This window comes from Dromaius novaehollandiae, chromosome 12 (genome assembly GCF_036370855.1).
Source record: "Dromaius novaehollandiae isolate bDroNov1 chromosome 12, bDroNov1.hap1, whole genome shotgun sequence".
Classification (NCBI taxonomy): Eukaryota; Metazoa; Chordata; class Aves; order Casuariiformes; family Dromaiidae; genus Dromaius; species Dromaius novaehollandiae.
In genome coordinates, this window is record NC_088109.1 from 6,198,513 (window position 1) to 6,223,196 (window position 24,684).

At 35.3% G+C, this 24,684-nt stretch overlaps 1 protein-coding gene across 14 annotated transcripts in view; it reads left to right on the forward strand.

The window, feature by feature from the left end:
• The window catches only part of ATP2B2 (ATPase plasma membrane Ca2+ transporting 2), a 304,347-nt gene extending 287,954 nt beyond the window's left edge, over nt 1–16,393 (forward strand). For 11 of the 14 annotated variants that reach the window (XM_064518813.1, XM_064518812.1, XM_064518819.1 and 8 more), the window contains one exon: nt 12,870–16,393. In XM_064518813.1, coding sequence (XP_064374883.1) covers nt 12,870–13,181 — 312 coding nt within the window. In that variant the 3' untranslated portion in view covers nt 13,182–16,393. Of the gene's footprint in view, nt 1–1,536; nt 1,709–12,869 lie in introns of all 14 variants that reach the window. The other 3 variants (XM_064518822.1, XM_064518823.1, XM_064518825.1) reach the window with 1 other exon arrangement.
• The last annotated feature ends 8,291 nt before the right edge of the window (nt 16,394–24,684 follow it).

Consider the following 24,684-nt stretch of genomic DNA (forward strand, 5'->3'; position numbering starts at 1 on the left):
GAGATTTAATCCAAAATAAGTGTCCTGCAGAAAACACGGAGAGCAAAGCTGCAAAATGTTGTAATAACTGCTTCATACTGTACATCTCTTAGCGTGCCCATTTAATACCCATTGTATCCACGATTCATACTGGAAAACAATGGGTCAGTGAACAAATCAGCTATTCCATGTTTGTACAGTAGAAGTTCAGTGCACAGTGTGGTAATTTTACACCTTTAATCCCTTTTACAGCTCTCTTTGATAGGACTAAAATAAAAGCATGCAGGAAAATAATGATCTCTAAAGACTAAGATAATGGAAGGGGATGAGTCTGTTTTATTAAAGGTGAAGCCATATGAATTCATTTATTTCTAAGGAAACATCAGTTTTCTTCGCATGGTAGAAAACGCTAGCTAGTTGTTATATTTCAACTTGGAAAATTCAGGAGTGCTTGCACCAAGGTTGGTGCTGTTTTGCTGAAGACACCACTCCACCTCCCAGCCACTTTACAGGCGGTCTCTCTTCAGAAACCCGGGTTGCAAGATTACAAATATGGGAACAGTGGGCTTCAAATAAGTGGTTGGGTGTATTCTTCTAACGGATACCGCTACTGCTTTGTCATGTTGTCGTTCTTCTTATGTAACAAAGAGGACATTTGGGGGTGTAGGGATTTATAGTTTGTATTCATTCTTTGCTATCGTCTACTGCCGTTCTCTGGCTTTACCATTTATACTTGCAGCCTGAATGTTTTGGGTTACACTGGTGGCAAAGGTGGTCTTGAAATACTCAGCTCTTTCTTTAGCTCCTATTCTGAGGTCATGATTAAAGTACTCGTGAAGGTATTCAAAACAGATATATCAAACAGCAGATAAAATATGCAGAGGAAAATAACAAGCAGAAAATGGTAACATGATTTACTGCAATATTCAAATGAGGTCATCTTTTTGATGTAATTTTTAAGTGTTTTGTACAAAGATTCAAATGTTAATCTTTTCTAATCTGTAGTTATAAAAGACAAGTATTCATTATCACTACGTTTAATTTATATGAACTTTCATTATAGAAAAAGTCAGATAAAGTATTGGAACACTTTCTATTTTATCAAGCTACTATACTGATAACCCTGTTTTTTGTAAACAAAAAAAGGAATCTTGTTTTGAATATTCTAAAGTTAAGTAACTCAATTTTTCTCCCTCTAGAAGAACACCTAGAGAGCAATAGCAAAGTAATTTTATTCTCAGTAGGAAAAAAATGGAAATTAGCTATGTCAAGTATTCCAGTTGTATTTATTTTATTGCTATAAAAAGGTTTAAATTTTAAGATTTTATTTTAAAACCTATAGTTGTTTAAACTGATGCAGCTCCACTGCCTCCCATGGAGCTGTTTCATTTGGACCATTTCATATCTAAGACATTAAAAGGAACACTTAAAGTATTTCTTTCAATTGAAGTAAAACTGTATGCACGGTTGATTTATTGTTTTTCATTATTATTCCTGTCAGTTGTGCAACTGTATCCATACTTTAAGCAACTTGTCTCATTCTTTCCTCCATTACAGATCGAAGTAGTCAATACTTTCAAGAGTGGCACTTCCTTTCAGGGGGCTCTAAGGAGACAGTCCTCCGTCACAAGCCAGACCCAGGATGTAACCAATATTTCTAGCCCTAGTCACGTATCGTTATCCAATGCTCTTTCCTCTCCTACCAGCACATCTGCTGCTGCGGCTGGGCGTGAGTGTGTATTCTTAATGCATCAGATCTACAGAGATGCCAACTTATGTAGCAGTCATTTGAGACTGAGCTACTTTGCCCTTTTCCATTTTGTCCTGTTACGTTTATTAACTGACACATAGCCAGACATAGCTAACAGCTGTATTACTTTGTGTACAGTAGATACTCTCCATTATTTATTGCAAGTGCTGTTAACTTAGTATTACGGCAGGAATTTCTAGTCATTTTTTATTCAGTATATGAAGATTCTGATTTTATTTGAGGTTTCTGTGTCATGTTTTCCTAATCTCATTAGATATATTTTCTATTACTTATAAAATATGTACTTTAAATAATTCTACCAAAATCTTTTATTAAGTAAAATACAACTTGCCAGATAAAAGAACATTCTATCTGGAATCCTGTATACAATATAGGTCACTCATGTTCAAGAAAGATGTATTCAAAGTGGCACAGGTACAGAGAAGAGTTACTAGAAATGAATAAGAAAATAGAGGATCTAACTTATGATGCAAGGCTAAAGAATTAAGGTTTACATGATGATGAAAGAATAGAACTGTTATCTCTAAATTCAGTGGGTGGTAAGCATTAAGGAAGGAGGGAGCTAGACAAGTTAAAGGACAATGTTGACACAACAAAATAAATATGGCAACAAATAAATTTATCTTATCAAAAAGTAGCAGGTTTTTAAACACAAATCCTGAAACAATGTTCTTCCAGATGCAAGTGAAGCATCTAGTGAAGAGTTACTGAAGCAAAAGAAAAGAATATAAAAGGACTAATAAGAAGGAGCTGCTTCACTAACAGTAAAATGGATTCAGTGGCCCAGGAAGATTCCTTCAGATCTAACTTTATGTCCCTATTTGTAATTTTTTGGGACTATAAATATAACCATTTTATTTTACAGTGTTCTCAACATTAAGAGAACAGTTAAATTTATGGAACTCACTTTACAAGTTTGTTACTTTACAAAATAATGCAATACATTCTTCTTTCAATTTTTAGTGAAAAGCTGGGCCAAGCATTCAGCAAGTCAGCTTCTGGCAGACGAAAGAGACAAATAAAATTTTAGAGCTCCTTAAAAAAAAAGGAAGCCTTCCCATTCTGTTTGTGTGTAATTACTTCCAGTATTTCAGCATCAAGCATAAGACATCTCAGAAATCCATTATTAGTTTTAAAAGTCAAAGTAACAACTTTACTTTTTCTCAGAACCTGAAGTATCATTAAGGTTCCAACTTAAGCAAGTGCTGTCTGGAGAAAATACGCATCTTTTTCTGTTTTTTCTTGGTGGAAATTGGGCCTGCTTTTGCTCAAAAACTGTCAGCCATTTCAGTGCAGCAGCATAAAAAGCGAAGACATAGAGCTGAGTGCCACTACTGTGCCACAGGCACTGTAACCTGCTTCTGATTACTCAGAGCCCCAGTTACCTCCTTTCCACGTTGAGCACAACACAACACACACACAAACCAAGCCTCTGAGCCAGTGAACAATTTCCCATATAATAACACTTCTACGTTGCATAAGAAAATGGAGGAGCTGCTCATTCTGCTGCGGGCTTAAAATGTCTCAACAGCATCTTGTAGCCAGTGGTCTGAAACGATAGGTCTGGTAAAATTAAACAGACGGTTCTTCCTCCTCCTCTCTTCTGTTTCTCAGCAAAGCAGCTAAGAACTGGATGATCTTACAGCTTCGCATAGTTCTCTCACTGGGCTGTGGGCTGAAGTTAATTGACAGGAGAAAGCTTAGTCTGCCACAGTCTTTGCTGTCTCTTTTTATTTGCAAAAATACAACACACAGGTTTATGGAGCTGATCAGTTATAACTGCATGTATTTAGTAACATAAAAATCTTGCGATAGATTTGTTGAGCTACTTAGAGATCTGTATTTCTACAGCAGAAGGCAACTAGAGTTTGGGTCTTTAAAAGTGTTTATTCTGGATTGCTAGAATTTTATTACTGCAGTGTAATGACTTGTTAGTATGAAAGTGGTATGTTGTCCAAATTATAGCCCTTAGGGAATGTTTTGATTTATTAAGAAGATGACACAAACCCTATGAATTGGAGTGAAAAATCAAAGAAAATTTTTTTTGTTGTTTATTTTTAAAATTGGGCACTTAAAGATAATTTTTGATCTTGTTTTTACCCCAAAATTAGCTCCGGTTTGAGATCTCTTCCAGAACCTGAAAAACTTTTCCTAATTCAAATTTTATAGAAATAGTGTATGTTTTTGTGAATTGGCATTTTCTGTGAAAATTTCAGTTGCAAAATTCTCACCTAGTTCTACTTTCAGCTCCTTGCTTAAAATGTATGTAGTGGGACAGAACCGACTTCTTGCCTTGTAGCTGCTCAGAGTGAATTAAACCCCAAATCATTACTTTCCTCCTTTGGGGACAAGGGGGAAAAATGGGATAACCGTACCTCAGATTTTGAAGCCATTACTTTCCCTGTCTTCAGGAGTCTTTAAAAGTACTGCATATGCAGATATATTATGGGGAGTTTCAAGGGAAAACCATAGGTATGGTTGCCTTAAAGAGTATTGCAAAGACAGAAGGGCAGAGTACTTGAGAGGGCCCAATACAAGATATTGTAAAGAGGGTTCATTTTCAGAGGCATGAAAATGCACATTCCAACAATCAGGATACTTCAGGTGTCATTTTGGGTGTCCAAATTGGGGAATGATAGGCTGTGTCAACAAGAGTGTACAAGTCGAAGTTCACAGAGCACCTGTGCAGTGCTTTGCTAGTTGCATACTTTTTAATATGTCACTTTATTGTGACATCTCACCATCCTAGAACAAGAGAAACAAATATAAAAAAAAACAACTGACTTGTCCAAAACTGTACACCACCTTGGAGGGAAGAAGTTGTGTTTTCAGTCCATACTGGACTATCTAAATCTGACAGGCTTGGAAGTCTTAATGTGTTTCAGGATTTTTTATTTATAAAGGTGATTTGTATATTATTTCGCTGAAAATTAAGTAGGCTACTTCAGATTGTTGTTCTTTACCAACTTCTCTGAATTGATAGTAACATTCTGAAATAAAAAATACACTTTTTTCTATTATTTTGGGGAAAGATTAATGTTTGATTCATCAAGACATTAAAACATTCTTCCAAATTATAGGCTTATTAATATTTACACAGAAGGTTAGTGCATGCTTAAAAATAAATCTGAATGTCAAATACTGCCACATCTACGGTATTTTGTGAAATGGATTAGCAAGTCATTTCCTGAAATTTTCAACCATTCATACATATGCGCACATTCAAATCTTTCAAATGGTTGCAAAATACCTTAATTAAAAGCAATTTACACAAAGAAATACTTATTAGAGTATTACAGTTTCCCCAGTTATGCTGCTGTTGATTAGCCATCATAGTGTGTTAGCCAATAACAAATTATGCATTTCAGGATGTCAGCATTAATAGATAACAATTAAGTTCATATTGGGAGTCTCTTATCTCTCTTGAAAAACCTTGCAGCTTTAAAAAAAACATTATATAGTTTTCTGCAAATGGAAACCAGGCATTTTATATAGTCTGATTTTAAAAAATGTAACATAGAAAAATTATTTAAATGCAAACTAAATATGCACATATAAAGCTACTGGAAATGAAAACATGGTAAAAGTAAAGGTCTATATGCAATATAGTCTTGACCATGTTCTCAGGTTTTGTTGTATTGTGTGCACACACATATACACATAATTTCTTATCACTGGAAACCTGTTACGCTACAAGTTAGAAGTGGTTTTAGATATCAGGCTCTCCCTGAGCTCCTTACCAGTTTTTGTGGATTTACAATAACATTTTGAAATTTAAGAATATCTATTTTATATGTATTTCTTTCTATATTGGGAAAACAAAATTGGCTCCAGTGGGGCAACAGAGCACCTTTCTTTTCCTTTAAAGTTCAGAGTTAGTAAAACAGAAGGCTAGATTGTGCTTAAAATTAAGTCTATGTTTAAAGCCTTTGCTAGATCATGGATTAGTTAGATGATGAATAAGTAGATCTAACTGTACACAAAGTAAACAAGTTATTCTTTATTCTAATCTGTTTATATTCAGTTCTCAAATGTTGCTTATATTATCAGTAGGTAAGCCTTCCAAGAGAACATAGTTTCAAATTTTCCTAGCAAGATGAATATTTAATATTCCTTTGTACCTGCTGTTCCTCCTTCCCCTCATTCTCATAATTAATACCATTCCTAAATGGAGACATGTGGAAATTGCAAGTCTCTTAACAAAAAAAGCCTGTTCTTGTTGTAATATAAAAATATTCTAAAGTGTAGGAAACATCGCAAACTCCCGCCCCCGCCTCCCACAAAAGACAACCTCCCAAATCTGGGATCTGCAGTAGTTTCTGTATTTGCAAGTTGCTTTTTCTTTGTTCTATTGTGGTCCATCATTTTTGTCTCTGATTTTTGGAGGTGAATATTTCACTGAATCAGTTACAATTTTTATTATATAAATCTAGCAGCAGTAGCCTCAAACAAGTCACTGTAAAGATGATACAGAAAAGACAGACAATGACTAGTCTAAATTTTCTAGCAGCCCATTAAAATCTTAACAAATGACCACAAAATATTCAGTGTTTTTCCATCATACAGCTCTCTGAAGTATTCTTTATTGCTTTCAAGCAAAAGAAGGACACAGCATCTTAAGCCATCTTTTAAGGCTGTATTTTGGTCAAGTTTCACTTTTTGGGGGGTAGGGTGCTACAGTGCAAAGTGGGACTAATTCTCATATAAAAACATCTTTTTTATTTCCCTTTAATTCAGAAATAGCTGAAATTGATCATACTTGTGAAGGAATTATCGTTCATAGAAGCCTTTCATATGGAACATTCACCTCAGAGTGGCACAATGGCATGAGCACCTGCAAATTATGTCAGAAACTGTAACATAAGACATTCAGCAAGCTTAATTCTAGTGAATACTAGAGTATCTTTATTTTCTAATGAATAATTTTAAAGAGAGTGTTCAGCTTAGCCAGTTGTGATCTATTCTACGTTATAATCAGGCTTTCACATCAAGAAAAATTATTTACTACTTAGAAGCTTTTGGTTTTATAGATTCCTTACATGTTTATTTTCCTATAGATGTAATCATTCAGCTGGACAGCCTTTACAATTAAAACATAAGATAAAATCTTAAGTTTGGATCAAATTTTCTGTGTTCACACTCATGAAGAGAAATGGGAACAAGCTTCTTGAAAAGCCCAAAACTGTATTCTAATTTAATAAATGCTAAGGCAAAGATTACTGTCCAGTATTGATCTGCATTCAGATCATGAACCAAGTCAAATGGGAATACCAGCCTTACAGAAACTGTCAATTGTTTTCTATAACAATGTGGTTTAACTGTCACATGAGGAAACTGAACAAGAATTTGACTTTAAATGAAATCCCATATCTAAAAGTGTGTTTATAAATGTTGCCTCATTTGGGAACATCTTTAAACTGTCAGCTGGCATCTGAACAGAGATACCATACTAAAACTTAGAGGTTCCCACAGATTATAACGAAGATTTCAGAATCGCACCAGGATATGTAAGATCAAAACCAAATTCTGTGCATCTTCCCTTACAGAAGCTAATTAGGTTTAAATATAAAACCAAATCCTCAATTGGAGATGCAGCATGGCAATAAGATTTTGACTCTTAACGTAGAAATAATTTCTTTAGAAGGGTTATATAATAAAATATCTAGGATTTGTCAAATTTGATAGAAAAATGCCAGGCTCCACAATTTTGAAACAACCCTAAAATCAGTTAAAGAAGAGATGCTCTGGAGACTACATGTTCTGCATACAGTTCTGATCTCATGCTCTAAAATTCAGTGGAGTAATGGCCACGTGAAACTTCTGTGAAATCAGAATCGGGCCTGAGTATTTTGCAATATATGTAGGTATTCTATTCTCCCCTTGCTACATGCAGTTTGAATTTTGGATCCCCTACTGGATTTACTGTATCTTTATGTAGAAGGAGAGTAGCACAGATAATGTTATCTATCTGGTTCAGTCAGCAGATACACAGCAGAAACCTAGAAAATGTAATTTGTCTAAAGTTTATTCTTTTTTATTTTATTTTTGAATTTGTTCAACTACTGCATCGTACAATCCAGAACATATTAGTCACAGCATTTACAGGTGACTCCAAGACATATAATATCTCCTCCTGTGGATGCCTGCTCTGATATTACTCACTTAAAACTGTAAGGATTCAAAAATGAACTATAACAAGTATACTGAAGATATGCCTTCTATTTTAAAGCTTAATATATACTTTAGTTCTTGACCAAACTCTTACATTTGCATAGATAGTCTTGGTATAGAATAGCATCAGATACACTAAGAGTTGGCATCTCTTTGCAAAATTGACCTCTTGTTTACAATTTTATACTAATCACCTTACTGATCTTTCAGTATTGAATTTATTTGCTTTTGCAGTGCCCTACTCTCTACTGTCTGAATATTAAATGTGTTTGTTTTCCCAGAGGGCTAGAGAACATTGGACAAAAGGGTTCAGCAGGAGAGAGTGAAATAAAAAGAGGTTGTGAGTCTTTAACCTTGAGCCTGAAATGAATGTGAACCAAACTCAAGATACTTGGCTTAAAAGAAGCCAGGTAAACATTCGAGTATAAGCCCACACACTACCAACCATAACACTGCTGTTGATCCTAAACAGGCCTGGTGTATTTTGCCTAGACTGTTGTATTTAGGGGTGAGATTCTGAACTTCATCTTTTTCTTCTGATGGGGAAAAATTTATAATATCTAAAATTATATTTCTTTTATTTTTGTTGCCTGGTGCAGTATAATAAATTTAACTTTCAAGGTGGGATGAAACTGAAGAGTTTTTTCTATTACAGCTACAGAGAAGAAAGAAGTGGAGACTTATAGCCATGTCAAAAATGTCCTGAAGTGTTGTCCCCACAGTCTTTTGTTTAAAAGCAGTTCATTTTTTCTGTTGTCTCCATTACTGTGAGAAAAGGGAACTGTATCACACTGTTTGTCTTCCCTTGGCATTGTCAGTATCATAAAGAAATCTCATTACATGAACTCCACACATTTCCTAATAAACCAACACTTAATAGGTTCTATCCATCATGGGTATGTCCCTGCTTTACATGCTGTACAGCTTTAACAACGTTATATGAAGTTCAGTAGCCTGATTTTATCTTCAGAAAGTAATCACGCTATGTGGGCTTTGTTTCAGCAGAACCCCTAAACATTCTGACACTACATGTTACTTCAAATAATCTTTAAGCATGTATTAAAAGAATCTGTTGCTGTTGGGCCATGTTACTAAATAAACTATTTTCAATTCTTAGTTAGAGTAGTGTTATTCTATATGAATTAGCGTGCCACCTTTGCAATTGGTGGACCTTCTACATTTGTTTCCACAAGCATAATGAAAGAAGCAAGTTTTTTTCCTGTAAGCAATCGATTGGCGGATAGACTATTAACAAGATTTTGAATTACATTGTAATGCAGAAATTCTGTCACTGAATGAGGCAAAACACTAAAAAATAAATGTCTCCTTCCAAGATGCCAACCTAAATCTACAGAATTCAGAGTAGAGGAGGGAGTTTGTACTTTAAGGGAAAAGCTAATGGAAAACAAATATACAACCCTGAAATCGTAGAGAGATTTTTAGAAAAGAAGGTAGTTTTCTACAGCTCCTTAGTAAAGACCATGTATTAGAAAGCTAAGTATATTTATGTGTTCTCAGCTTTAGGGACTTGCCCAAATTTGGCCCTTATATCACCATATTGCATTCAGAAGATGAACTACTTCTGATATCAGCATATCTAAGCTAGTTTTAAGCTAATATTTCTAGTAAAAATCACACAGAAGACACTGTATGAAGAGCAAGTAGAAATTATGCCAGTAAGATCTAAAGTTTCCTGCAAGACTCAAACAGTCCATGCCAAAACTTTGCCAAAGGTCTTCACACAAAGTGATACAACTGCTGGCTGATTGTGAGTTCTACAATTATACTTTTAGCCTGCTGTATAGACACATCTAGTCCAAGCAAAAGATGCTAGTGTAGCATTTTCTTCCAGTAGGCCATTAGTTCAAGCAGTAACAGTGGAGAGCCCTGGATTCATGTCATGGTAAGCAGGTTTTCAGAACTGGTTTTCAAATACTGATCTAAGGCTACAGTTTTCCCTAAGCTGTGTAAGAAGACAGTGTGCTGTAGACTGACTAAAAGCTTGGTATTAAATTCACATTAGACCCTAAATCTTGGTATTAAATGCAATTTGGATACATAGTCTTTAGGACATTTAAAATCTGTGTTTACCCTATTATGTCCTTTTCTGAGTCTACTGCAATCTAGCCTAAGCAGAATTCCCAGTGACTTCAGTGGTAGTTTTCCCTACTATGGAACTTCATTGCTCCTTTGCTAACCTGTAGAGGCTTAAATACAGGTTTGTGTGACCTCAAGAAAAGCTTTATTTTCACTGAAAAACTCTACAAAATCTGTTCAAGAGTAATATGAAGTTGCAAGCCTTCTCATTTAAGTAAAATTTAGTTTGCATTTGTTAAAAAAAATTCCAACTGGCAGACTAGAACCTGAGTCTGCTCAGTAAGAAGTAGCTGTATTCAAGAGCATGGAAGTGAGTATTTTATTCTAGTAGATAAAATATAGCAAACAGCAAACAGCTGCAACTGAATGATAAGATGACTTATTTTTATTTAGATAGCAGAAAAAATAGCTAGCTTTTTAGAAAATAATACCACCATATCAGGCTATATTATAAAGTAAGCATGTTATAAAAAAATCCCTTATTTAAAATAGGACAATCTAGTAACACATTAAATATTACCTTGAGAAACATTATTTTTTCATTGTTTAGACTATTCAACTTTGCATTTTAAAATACAAGATAGAAGGGCCTAAATAATGAATTAGTATGTCAGCTCTTTTCTTCAAATAGAGCTCAAATCCTATTGTCAGTAATGCAAACGAATCTCTTATCCCAGTCTGTTTGTTCACTGTACAAAACCATCACATACCACAGCACAATTCAAAGAGACTCTGCTCAGATAAAGCCCTGGTTTGTAATTCCAAGTGTTATGTCAAACAGGTGTTTGCTACGCTATATAATCCTAATGCATAAAATTTACTTTTTCTATCCTCCTCTTGTACCTCTGCCACCCTACTGAAATCTAGACTCTTCTAGCATCGCAAGACTTGGTCAGGCCATTCTGTACCACTCTGTTCCTCGTATTTCTAAAATAAGCAGTCACATGAATCTGCTTTTTGTACTGTGCCCTGCTGTCATAAAGTGTAATTAGAAAGACAAGGGTGGGTAATTGGACTGATTGAAGGCCATTTTTTTGAAATTTTACATGACTCTCTTCTGCTACGAGCTTTTTTGAAAGATGAGGAATATTCACATTTAGAGAACATAAACAAGGACAAAAGTCCAAGTGAACAAAGCACCATTCAGCCTCTTTCTCAAATCTGCTGAAATCCTAAACAATTTGGACAACTCCAAACACAGGATCAGCTAGATCCCATAGATGTAACACTGGGACCCATTCCATTACTAAAATTCAGTCTGCCAATTAAAAGAAGAATTAAAACTTTAAAGATTAGCAGTGTGTTAGGCTGAACAGTAACTTGCAGCATATTCACATGTAAAACAATACACATACCTACCACCAAACCATTTAAATGTGTGTGGAAAAGCTTTCACAATGCCTGCTTGCACCTTTTCTGCCTCTGCCTGTGTTTTAGTTCCCCCCCCCCCCCCCCAAGAAATGCAAAAAATTCACTCATAAACTACATGGAAGTAGAAGGATAGAACTCATATTTAGTCATAAAACATTTGCCAACAGACCACATTTTTGCCATTCTGTTTTTTCCTCTCTGCCCCCCATCCAATCCACTCCTCCCCTCCCTGAGAAAGTTACGGTTTTCTCACTAGTAACATGTAGCACAATCCTTCACTTCTTTTCAGAGCTAATAGGTCTCTGGGATACAGATAGCATTCCTCCCTTCGCCCAACCACACAGCACTAATTGTCCCCACTCTGCAAAGCCCCTCAATCTACTCTTCTCATTTCCTACTTGGAAAGCAACTTGGCACTGTCACTGACAGTCTAATGGGCTGGGCCTTGTAGTTTATTTTCACCTCTGTCCTTATTGTCAGGTAGTTTAAGACATTAGATTTATCCTGGCATAACTTAGCTGACTTAGTTTAAAGACTGCATATATGGCATAAATTGTGTCGCTTTCAGGATTCAATCCTACAAAGAGTATTGCAACTGAGACACAGAAAATGAAAGAACTTGCTGTTTAACAATGTAATTCAATTCAACCCCCAAATCAATATGTTATTTTATTACATGGTCTATATCTATATTAAAAAGTTAAATGGCTAGAACAGTGGGTCTATACTCGAGTGTTTACCTCTCACATATGCATGAAGGAAAAATGAAAGTTGGTTCAACAATACTACGTTCACATTATCCAGGCTTCCAAGTGTAGTTGTTGTGTGCAAGTTATCTCTGTTCATGTGGTAACTGTGACTTTTTTTTTCCCCCTGTGGTAGCATGATTATGCTTAGTATTTTGTCTGCTTGGCTTTTTGTGCTCCTGGCTGCATTCATTTAGATTTTGCTTTAAAACATTTATATTACTTATAGTTTTTACATTTGGCTCCTGTGTGTCTCTCATATGTACCCATTCAACTTTGTCTGTGTTCTATGCTTTTCTGTTTGTGAAGTGTGATATGTTATGTGTAATGTTTCTTTAACAATACAAAGAGACTTTTTAATAAAAAAAAAAGCCTTTCTACTTACTCACTGCAAAACTGTCAACATGCATGGTTTTACATTTGCATTACAATTAACATGGCTTGTCTTTTACTAGGGATGTACCACACGAGTGGACGTTCGTTTTCTTTAACCAGTACTTCCCATCAGTTCTTTGATGGCTTTAAACTTGGTTTATTTTAACATTGCAGTTGATACAGATATTCAAAATGCACATAACTGAGCCACTCGTTTATGCATATAACATCCAGAGACTATGGACTTCAGCTGCCTGCACTGCCCTAACCATATGCTACATTTTTCACAAAGTATTCTCTAACACGGTGTTGCCCTTTAGAGGTGCCACCTCTGACACCTCTTTCCTTTCTCCCCCCAGATCCGCGTCGTGAAGGCATTCCGTAGCTCTCTCTATGAAGGTTTAGAAAAACCAGAATCTAGAACCTCTATTCACAACTTTATGACTCATCCTGAGTTTAGGATAGAAGATTCCCAGCCCCACATCCCACTCATTGATGACACAGACCTAGAAGAAGACCCTGCTCTCAAGAAAAACTCAAGTCCACCATCTTCGCTGAACAAGAACAACAGTGCTATCGACAGTGGAATAAATCTTACAACTGACACAAGTAAATCAGCTACCTCTTCTAGTCCAGGAAGCCCAATACATAGCCTGGAGACATCACTTTAGCTGAAAAGGTCACTGCAAAAAAAAAAAATAAATAAAAAATAAAAAAACAGCAACCGAAATATATAAATATATATATTAAAAACATTGCTGGCTGAAAAGCTGTTTGAACTCTTACTCACTTTGAGACAAGTGAATGAATTGTTGATCACAATGGTTTTGGGGAAAGAATGAATGGCTGATTTACATACCCTCTCTTGTTCCCTTTCAGAAAAACAAAAACAAAAAAAATCCTCTTGCATGAATGTACCGTACACTTCCAGCCCTTCTTTCTCTCTTTTTGTTTCTTTTTGTTTCTTTTTTTTTTTTTCCTCCTTAAGCAGGAACTGCAGAGGACTTCTTTCTGAGGCTATTTATCCAATTCACTGGTCTGTGAGTTTTTTGAAATGCTTGTGTGGCATGGACTCAGTTGTATAGATTAATTTAAATAACTTTTTTGAAGTTGCAAAGCTTAACTTGCACAGTAGATTTGCACCAGTTGGACAGAGGAACTTAAACATTTATGAGACTATATATAGAGATATATACATATAAGTATATACATAATTAATTATATATATGTATATATCTATCTATATATATATAGTTATATATATATAAAGTTTCTTTGTTGGCATGTTGCCTTGTTTCTGCTCAAATTGCTCTGACTATTTTAACTTATTTATGTCCTAAAAAAGAATGTAATTTGTTTACAAACCTGTAGATAATATCCTTAACTATTTGTAGGGTTAAGAAAGCACTTCCTGCCGAAGTAGTATAAAAATGGCTCAGCTCAGCTCATCGAAAATGTCTGTAATATCACACCCTGGATATTTTATTACAACCGTGTTCTGATTTCTGCCTGATTTTTTTTTTCATTAAATAATGTAGATACTGCTAGTAAATAACAAAAGAAGCCAAAATATAACACATTGGATGTAGCATTGTGGTCCTATATACAGGGAGGTAAAACAGGCTTCCTTTGTTTCAAATAAAAATCAGAATGATCAGGTTCTCTCTTTTCTTTTTCCTCTAATAAATTGCTTGAACTCATTTTGGTGCAACATATGATAATGGAGGCTGTTTCATCCTTTAAAAATATGGCAATGGCTTCCAAAAAATATTTTTAGAGAGCTATTATATGAAACTGAGTTGAGTTTATAAATAACAGATTAAAAATAAGTTATATTTGGTTTGTCTATATGGAGATCAAAATAATGTTAAACTATTGTGATATACTGTGTTAATTCTTTTCAGTTAGTAATTTAGGCATTTATTTCCTTATGACTTACAAAGTATGGGCTGTTGGCATTTTGGATGAAAATCACTGTAGGTTGTTGCTTTGATTTTTTTTTAAGAAAAATATCATTTCTGCACTATCTAGGTCTGAATGAAACTTTGTTAATTATATATGAAGATGTGCTTTGTGTGATTTTTTTTTTAACCAAGCTTGTCTTCCTGTAGTCACAAAATATACTGTAACACAGTAATACATTGTTTTACCTAATTATGGCGCTTTCTACAAAGAAAGCTATTTTGCAAACCTGCAGTATAGAGGGTGAAAAATATTTTTCAAGATGGTAACAGCCCTGATAACTTAAAATTTATGAGCTTATATAATTGCTATGTCAACCACTTGAATGCTAAGCACTTTGTGGATCACAGATTTTTCATAAATAATTTTTGTATTTAATATAAAGTTTGCTTGGAGACTTTTCAGCATATGATCTTTTCCATAACTGTACAGTGCAAAAGACATTTTGAACTACACAATTGATTATGCCAGATGTGTTGAAAACACTCTCAAACTAGCTTGATAAATTGATTTGTTAAGCTATTACCGGTTGTGTTAAAGTTGGCTAATAACATGGTGCATCTCTGCAGTCACAAGAACTAATTCAAGCCAGAACTCTCCAAAACAAGATTAGACTCATGGCCAAACTGCAGACTGAACTGACTAAAATGTTTTAAGGGTGCATCAGGACTATTCAGCCAGGTAAAGCCTGAATTGCCAGCTTCCGGACTTTTGTGTAGAAGCTTGAATGTTTTTGGCTCAAACTCATAGTTCACTATCTGATCCACTTTTCACTGAACAACAACAGAACAGGTCTTTGAAGGCTTATACAGCTCTGTTTTCAACAGATAGTGTTACCCATTTCTTAACAGTAAAAAGCTAGCATGAAAACATAATTATTTTAGCTAATTCCTAGCAACAAAGTGATTGAAACTCAGTCAGGATTGTTCCTTGCTTTGTAAATATGGTGATTAACCTTTGTATAACATGTATTGGGTTTCTATGGCCTATTTGGGATATCATATTCAGAAGAAACAAAAGTGTTATCTATTTGCAGGGAAGCCTCTAGCTTTGGACTTGAACATCTACAAAAGCTACCAATACTGGAACAATTTATTTTCAGCATCTTAACACTGAATATTTGCCTTTTTATTTTCAAACACTTCCATGTTTTTTCTTGGTTTCATTTTTTTAACTTTTCCAGTAGGAATACCCCTCCCTAAGGTACCATTTGCAGACTTGAAAACTGTTAAGAAAATGAACACTGCATTCTGTGTATATATAGTAAAACATATATAAACTGAGATGCATAGAACATTTGGGCTTTTGTGAGCAGAGACTGTGCTTTATGTATATGATAAATGATAGAATTTTTTTTTTAAAGCAGAATAGCTAAGACCTTTCAACTACAAGTCGTGCATCACAATTCTTTTCTTTTATTGCTTGACCTCTCTGTGATGGGAACAATGGATCAAAAACCAAAATGATCAGTTTGTTAAAACTCCCTGCAATATATAAATGCTCGCTCTCTACGTACTGTACTTAGCAGCATGAGATTTGTGGACAACAATACAGTGGTACATTGGCAATCCATCCCACTAGGGGTTATTAATATATGTTCATTCATCTGTTTTTATGAATTTTTTTATCTAGACAATAATTGTAAATAAAGAACTTACTCTGTCTGTTCATTTAATACTATGCAAAAGGTTATGCTTTCTATTGTTATTCTTATTCCTACAGTGTGATGCTGGAATGTTTGTGGTTTCAAAAAAAAAAAAAAAGACAAAAGTAAGTAAAATATGTGATGTAAATTATTTTATAGTTTGAAACAAAATGATAAAGTTTTACTCTTGCTGCTTACTGTCTAATAGATCTCTCTTGGCAGGAGCACAAGTGGAAAATTTAAAGAAATAAATTCACAAAGCAGCATGAACAATAATGGTCTGAACGGAACAGCTTTCTTTATTTTCACTTGAAGTCATTAAATCTAGCTCTGGATTCCCACTGGGATATTTAATGTGAAGGTGTATGTAAACTTTCCAGATTGGCAGTAAGAAGCCTGCTTATCAGTCAGTGGTTACACTGACTACTTTAGACTTTCATTGCACACATGATAAGCCAGCCCAGAGTGCTTTCTATTCCTACCTGACTATATGGCAATGTAATCCTTAGGAAGGTAACTAACTTGGTCTATGCTGTGTGGTTGTGCAAGACGGTGAGAATGGCTGGTGTGAATGCTGCAACAAAGTTGGCTGAAATTAGTGTGTACAGAATGAGTGTGACAAGTGGAGCCCCTGTGAGGTTACCTATGAAGCATTATTTGAGTGTTGGGCCTAAGATGAGCATGGTTTTCCATCATTCCCTTTTTTTTTTTTTTTTTTTAATCTCTTTCCATCTCTACCATTAAGAGAAAAATGAGCTTTGAAACCTAGAACGGGGGAGTTCAGTCTAGGCCTCATCTCCTGCCACTTCAGGCCTGCCCTCAAGACTGTGCATATATGCAGGGTCAAGGAAAAATGAGGACATTCACATCCTAGCACTCAAACCCTCAGCCCTGAATTTCCTGTTTTTTCAGCTTGGAGTAATGCACTTGATCATACACTATTATGGCACTGTCTGCAGCAAGGTTGAACTTCTCTCTGATATTTTTCTGCATCTTTATCTACTGCCCAAGCTTTACTGTTTTTCCTTGATGTCACCTTTGTGATATTTCAGTCTAAAGTTCAAAGGGAACAAAAGTACCTAAATGCTACTAGTGATGCCATTGGAATTCGTGGTGGAAAACTTTCCTAGCTATACAAGGTGAGAGGTGAGTTAACTGTCATATAATCACATTTTTAAAGGTAACACACTTCAAATTACAGATTTTTCTGTCTTCTCATCTAGATTTCAACCTTTTGCCCACTGACAAATTCTGTATGACAAACACTTGGTAGCAGCTCAGCCAATACTAAAACAAAGTAGTACTAAAAATGGTGGAAAAGTTACCAGTAAGTAAAAATTTATTCTACACAATAAATTCAACGAAAAACACAGCATAAAATAATTGTTAGGAGATTTCTTGGGCTAACTGAACTTTTCAACTATTTTAGAATTGAAGTGTTTTCTGCTTTGCTTTTATGAACTCAGCCAAGGTAGCAATCTGAAAACAACTTTTAATTCTCCATCACTCATTTACAGGTCCAGTCACTCTCATTCATGTTAAAAGACACACACATAACTTTATTTACAGCCTCTGCCCAGATGCTTTGAACAGGACTCTTCATCTTTGCAAAAAGTAGGCACATGGTCAAGTATTTCTAAGAAAGGGGATTAGGATTGTTCAGTGGGTTTTAAACATAGTCTATACTTTAAGATTCTGTCAGCTTCAGAGATTTATTTTATAAATTGCACCTTTTCAAGAATATAGGTGAAATATACATTTTTAGCATTGTATGGATGTGAATGTGGGCATGTAAATTTATGAGAATAACAGGGATGAAATTCCCCACTACTCTACTAGCTTCCTATTCTTTGCAAATAGATCAAGTCAAAGATTCAGAAAGGCACTTAACATACATAATTATTAGTCCCTCATAGGGAACTCAGGCTGACATTCTGATTCAAAGTAACCATGGCAGGTTTTATTCTTGCTATTCTCCTTTTGCCCATATTAAATATACTACTAAAAAAGACGGTTATGGTAGTCAGGCACACATAGATATAAAACCAGGTACAGATCAGGTATGCTTACGCTACACTAAATGCCACCACATGCATTTGTCATGAGATGTATGACTGATATGGAGGGAGAAATGGTTCATAAATAATGGATGCAGGAAAGGCAAAAAGACAGAGAACAGTAGAGAGAATGAGAGGGAAAAAATGCAGGTGCATATGCAGTTCATTATATACTGAAATAAAATCCTAATTGCTCCTTATTGGTTTTACTGGGCACTGAATTCTATATACAATAGATACTCATATGGTATTCTCTGTCCTCCAGCCTTTTCCAGCTAAAGTCCAAACTCATTAATAGGCTTAGGTTCCCAAACTGTGCTTTCGCCACCTAAATGCAAAATGCTGAGCTACAAAACTTTTGCTCAGCTGTTATCCAAAACCTGCCATCTGACCAGAAGATTGATCAGAAGAAGCAGATCATCTCCAGCATCCCCTTCCAACCTAATTTTTTTCTATTATTCTATGTTATAAAAACAACTGTCACAAATTGTGTTATTGGTTTACTTAATAGAGCAGCACACTACGCACACGGGCTGAGGGAAGACCAGGGTTCACCACTTTAAACTTCCAGTTTGTATTACTACTGTTGCTTTTGAGGAATAAGAAAACCTATTTCCTATCTGCATTTGTATTCCTGCAGCAGTGTGAGATATTGGCAAGGGCAGAATACAACTTACTCATGGTTCAGATCAGGACTAGGGTTCACACATAAATTGCACTAGATTATAGACTACAAATCTGTAAATCTAATTGCATCAGTACATGAAATCTGTTTACATAATGCTCAGTTTTGTTCATCACACATGGATATAAGAGGTACTGAATAACACAGAGAAAAGTCTGGTATTTTTTTCTTTTGACAAACAGGCATTAGCAGGCATTTTATAGTCTAATTTTGTGTAGTTCTATAATGTAATAACCTACAGAAACTAAAGAGAAGTATGATTATCCAAGTTATTTATTAAACAAGACAGACTGTTGAAAGACAGAAGAAGTCAAGGGAAATATTTACAACACCATTTTCTCCCACATGTTCAAATAAACTCTGATTATCTGTATATTTTATGCTATGGATCTGATGAATGAGAGACCATTTTTGCCTGGTACCAAGTGAAGTGTTAACTTCCAAGTAAGGGAATGTACGTCTATGCTTAGTCTGTCTGCGACCAGTTCGTTCACTTTTCAAGCAAGTTATAAAGCCCTCCGCTCTGTGTGTGTGTGTGTGTGTGTGTGTGTGTGTATGTACGCACGCGCATGTGTGCACGTACGCGCACATTTAAGAATGATTACAAGTTGAGTTGGTATAAATAGTGTTGGCCTATATCCAAATTGAATGACTAGTTTTTACAAGAGTCTGCAGTTATGAAAATCTGAAAAACAAGTTATCTAGCTTTCTTGAAAAACATTACAGAAAATTTATGGTATCTCTTTGAGATGACCCTATATATATATATGTATATATATAGAAATGTATATATAAGGCCTTCTAGTGTTTCCATCAATGGGTTATTTCAAATTAAAGTTTTGTGAGATGCATTTTAAATAAACAACTTTTAAAAAAGACTAAAGAGAAATAAAATAGACAAATAATACTTGATGACAAATCATAAGTTACCAATACTTTCTCATCAAAGCGCAGGAAAAGCTTTCTTATGCTTCCTTGGTGTAAGTGTAATTAATTGTAATTGTGGATTTGACCTGTTTGGAATTCTTTTATAAAAGACAAGGATTACAAGAGTTATAGAACATGGCTACCTATCAGTGTATGCATGATATAATGCATCAGGTTTGGCAAGTAACTGCATCAACCAGAATGCTTTCTGTCACAAATGAACATGATAAATATCATGGTAAATATCTCATACTGTGATTACACAGCTAGGTTAACTTATCATAAACCATTCCACCAAAGGCATCATCTCCCATGAACTCTCTTATGCCAGCATTAGCATTTATGTAGTAACATGATAAATCAGATCAGATTGTTCATCTGCTGAAAACTATCTTTTTTTAATTGTTGTTGCTAGTTAATTCCAGCTGATTTCTAGTCAATTCCATGACTGGTCTCACTATTTCATGAAGGCTAGTGCTGAAGCAGAGAAGTAGCAGCAATAGCTGACCAGAGATAGCAAGAGGACTGAGCCAATTCAAATTTGTTCTGGATTAAAATGACTGTTTCATCAAGCCTACAACAAAGGGAATTCAACAGATGCCTCTAGTCCTTTGTTTTTCTCCAAAGAAAGAGCAGGCAGTGCTTTTGATTGTCTGTCTGTCTTACCATTAAGGTACGACAGTGTATCACACAGAATTATGGTTTCAGAAGCCCTGCCTATGGAACAGGGCCTCCTTCACTCTATGCAGGATTCTGACCATATTTATCCAAGTATGATCATGGAGTAGCCATATGGACTATAGCACTGGCTAATCTCATCTTTTCTTTCTAATTTATTAAGGTTCTAATTGGCAACTCATTCTCTGGTAATTGAATACATTATACGATATGTTTGCTTGTTGGTGCGGTGGATAGTAGAAAGGGCCGTGACTGGAAAGAGCTTTAAGGTAATCTGCTTGAATCTGTACAGAGTTGTGGTGGGCAAAAATGACAAGTCACAAGCCTTTGCTCAATGTAATTGCTGTAAGGCAAGCTGGTTTTCTTCCAGACAGATGCTTGCATCTGACAAAACACCACCACAGTTCACATTAACCAACATTCTTGCTGGAGGTCTGAGCAAGGCCAGAGGACACTGACCTCTTTAAAGAGCTGTGGGATGTACAACATGGGCTGTAACTTGGGAAGTTATCTTTTTGGTGGAGTTTAATCTATCATCAAGAAATAAAATCACTTTCAGTTGCTTTTATTACCCTATTTTGTCCTCCTGTGGGGGATCTGGTTATTTTCTGTATTTTATTATTACAGTTTCTGTGCTATTTCCTACAAGCCTGAGGTGATAAAATGGTCTTAGTGCAATATACCTCTATATCCCTGTGTTAATGTCCAATAGCCTATTTTATCTCATGACTCCTGGGCATAAATTGTCTTTTCAGTGTCTGAGAAAACACAGAGAAAACCTCATTGGTCCAGTCTGCTGTGGGGATGGTTCAATTGCCTTTCATTCTATTTTCATGTTAAGGACAGAGGCATTATCTAATAATGATGGAGCCCTTTGTCTCCTCAGTATTTCTGATCATCTGATGCTGCCAGTACATTTTGTTCTTGAAAATACGCAAGCTGATCTAGTACATGCCACTGGCAGAATGTTCTTATGGTAACAGTGGACCAGCAGAGTCCACTATTAGTCAATCCAACAGAGTGGAAATCTGCCATCCTTCCAAACACCAGACACTAAAAATAAGAGCAATCGCCTGATACAACTTTGAATTACCTCACATCAGAAGAATACTTTGCTAGTTAGGTACAGTCGATAAAACGTTTGCTTAAGATTTATGTTCTTTATAAATGGAAATCCCAGCAATCTCCATGTTTAAGTGTTCAATTGTGTTCTTCTATCCTGAGACAAAATTCTAATCAAAATTTCAGATTCCTTTGTTCAGCAGTTCATGTAATGCACATACTATATTGCACAAATCATACATTTATAAAAAATTCAAAAGAAACATTCTTATGATTTACCAGCAGTCTGAGATTTCATAAGGAAGTGAAACAAATAGCTGAGCCTGATACTGACTGATCTTCCCTTAAAAGCTTGATCCACAAAATACCATTCCAAAAATTTTACAAAGTAGGAAATATTTAAGTCTAGATGAGATAGCAGCTACTCATCAAATCATCTTGGGCTCAGAAAAAAACCCTACTTCTGATACTGAGACTTGGCAGGCACTATCACAAAGGAGAGCAGAAAACATGCTCTTTCTGCCATAGTAGCAGTTTTAACAAAATACTGTGTTTGCTCCTAAGGCTGCAACTAAATGGCCTCAGAATGGCAGAAAAGCCAATAAAGCTCTGCTAATTCATTCCCCCTACTATGGCCCTACGAACATGATCTTTGAAAATGACATGTCAGAATGGCAGAAAAGCCAATAAAGCTCTGCTAATTCATTCCCCCTACTATGGCCCTACGAACATGATCTTTGAAAATGACATGTGAAAAAGAGAATTTCTGTTTGAGTGTTTTTAGTAAATGGATAGATAATTCATGAAATAGTATGCAAATCTACTCCCAATAAAAGTCAAAAGTCTGTGTGTTTTATGTGAATGTTTACAGCCAATAAATTTTCTTTAAAAGATGATGTCTCTTTCCCTTTCTTTTTCTGACAAATCTTGTATGAATAACATCTTCATAGAGCTTACACTTTAAAAGACCACTTGAAAGCAGTCACACCAAACAAAGAATCAAACTACTCCACATTAGCTTCTTTGAACTGAATGTGTCCTACCTTACAACACCTACAGTTTTACTACAGTCATTAAGCTTGCAAAATTTTAAAGCAAGTTTTTCCTCTGATTTAAACAACAGTCTGTTTAAAGAATCTTATGTTATTTCAAACCCACTAAAGTTCAAACCCTGACCACAATAATTTCAGCAGGGGAAAAAAGGGTTTTTTTTTTTTTTAAGAAAAAAAAGAAGCTAATGCTTCCTAGGAACTTTTTTCAGCACTTAACTGGCTGATGGTCAATAACATGCTAAGCCAACAGGTGCAAGTGTTTGAAATCTTGTGATGAGAGGAACTGTTGGCATTTCCAAAGCAACAAAAACAACAAGTGCAAGAAGGAAATTTTTTGGAGGCCTATCTTGCAAAAGTCCCAGGTAGTCAGAAAGTATAATGTTGTTAACAGACATATATTTCTAAGCAATTATCAAAAATCTAACCTCTGAGCTCTTTTATTTCTGCCCAATACTAGCCATCATAAAATTAGCTATCTAATTTGCAGATATAATGAGCATCAACACCACCAAAAACCCAAGGGCAGTTTGAATAGATATAGTAGTTGCAGGTGTGTGAGTGGCTCAAGGTAAAGCATTGGTATAATGGCATACAAGTATATAAGTAGGGGAGAAGGGATAGGAATAAGCAAAAATGGGGTAGGCAGGAGAAAAAAAATTCTACTGTATGATGGACAAATGCTACAGCCTGAACAACTCTGCACTGATTTGATGACCAGGTAAAGTTAATGAGTTGATAATGTGGTGAAGGCAAGCATACAACTTTGTATTTCTTGGTAAACTCATTGGAGTAACCCAGTTCTGTTCAAATGTTATGTCCTTCAAGACTGCTTTATCTTGCAGTGTGTTAACTAAGTAAAGTTTGGCAGAGATTAACGCAGTGGTCCTAGTGAAGTTAGTGACTGCTCTATATTGCATTAACGCAATCCCCTTTGATATACACTCTATTATATTCTTCTTGCTCTTGTTGTTTGTCCCTGTTCCTTGTAATCAGAGACTCTGAGAAACTTCCTGGTAAAGTCTGTGCTTTTATGGGTCAGAACACTGCAGCAATATGCCACTGAGGAAATACTGTTTTTATTCCCTTACCATTATTACATTTGATGGCAAAGAGCTGCACGTACAAGCTAAATTCTTCAGCATCTGATTTCATTTTTTGTAGTTGTTCTAATCTGTATCTTTTGAAATTGCACTCAGAGGCCTACAATTCAAATAATTCCTATAAACAATGAGAAAATGACCTTATAAAATATATTTAATCTCCCTGATTTCAGCAACCATTGCTGCCTTTTGTATGTTGCCTGATAAGACAGAAGGCCAACTAAGGGTGCAGGAAAAAGGTGGAAGAGTATGTTTTTCAATTTCATACTTCTCTGGTTTTTAGGATATCTCTACTGATTTAGAAGCACAGGGGTATCTCAGTATGAGAAGCCATGTTCTGTGACTAAAAACATTCCTTAATTATAAGTGAGGCATAGATTAACATTGCAATGTGTTGCTTTCTAAATAAGCTAGTGAGATTAAAAAAGGAACTACTGTAACACTGGAAACCAACCAGATTTTAAAAATCCTTCTGATCTTTCTTAAAATTTATTAAAAACAGTGTTTCATCAAATTCTTTTGCAGCTCATTCATCTACTGTGATAAGCACATTAAGATTCAGCATAGGAAGATGCACGCAGTATTCTGTTTATTGATGATGGCAAGAGGAAAGTATTAATTTATTGGTTTAGCTTTATGGGAGAAAAGAGTGTTTTTCCAAAACCTCCTTTTATACAATGGGTCTGATCTTTTCCCTCTGCAGTGATGTTATTCAACTTCAGTCTAATAATCAGGTCATATTCTATTCCTTGGAGTAACTTTCTGTGTTAGGTTTGAACCTGTTCTTCAGATTATAATACTGATATCAAGAAAGGATAAAAGTCTTTTTTTTTTTTTTTTTTTTAGTTACTTATGGCATTGAAGGTTAAGATAACACTTATACAGTAAGAGTGTAATGCAATGAATTCTAGCTATGGATAAATATGTTGTGGCTATAGGGAAATACCAGGAACAAGCTTTTAATAAAAACAACCATTTACAGTCAGAGTACACAGGTGTGCTTTTT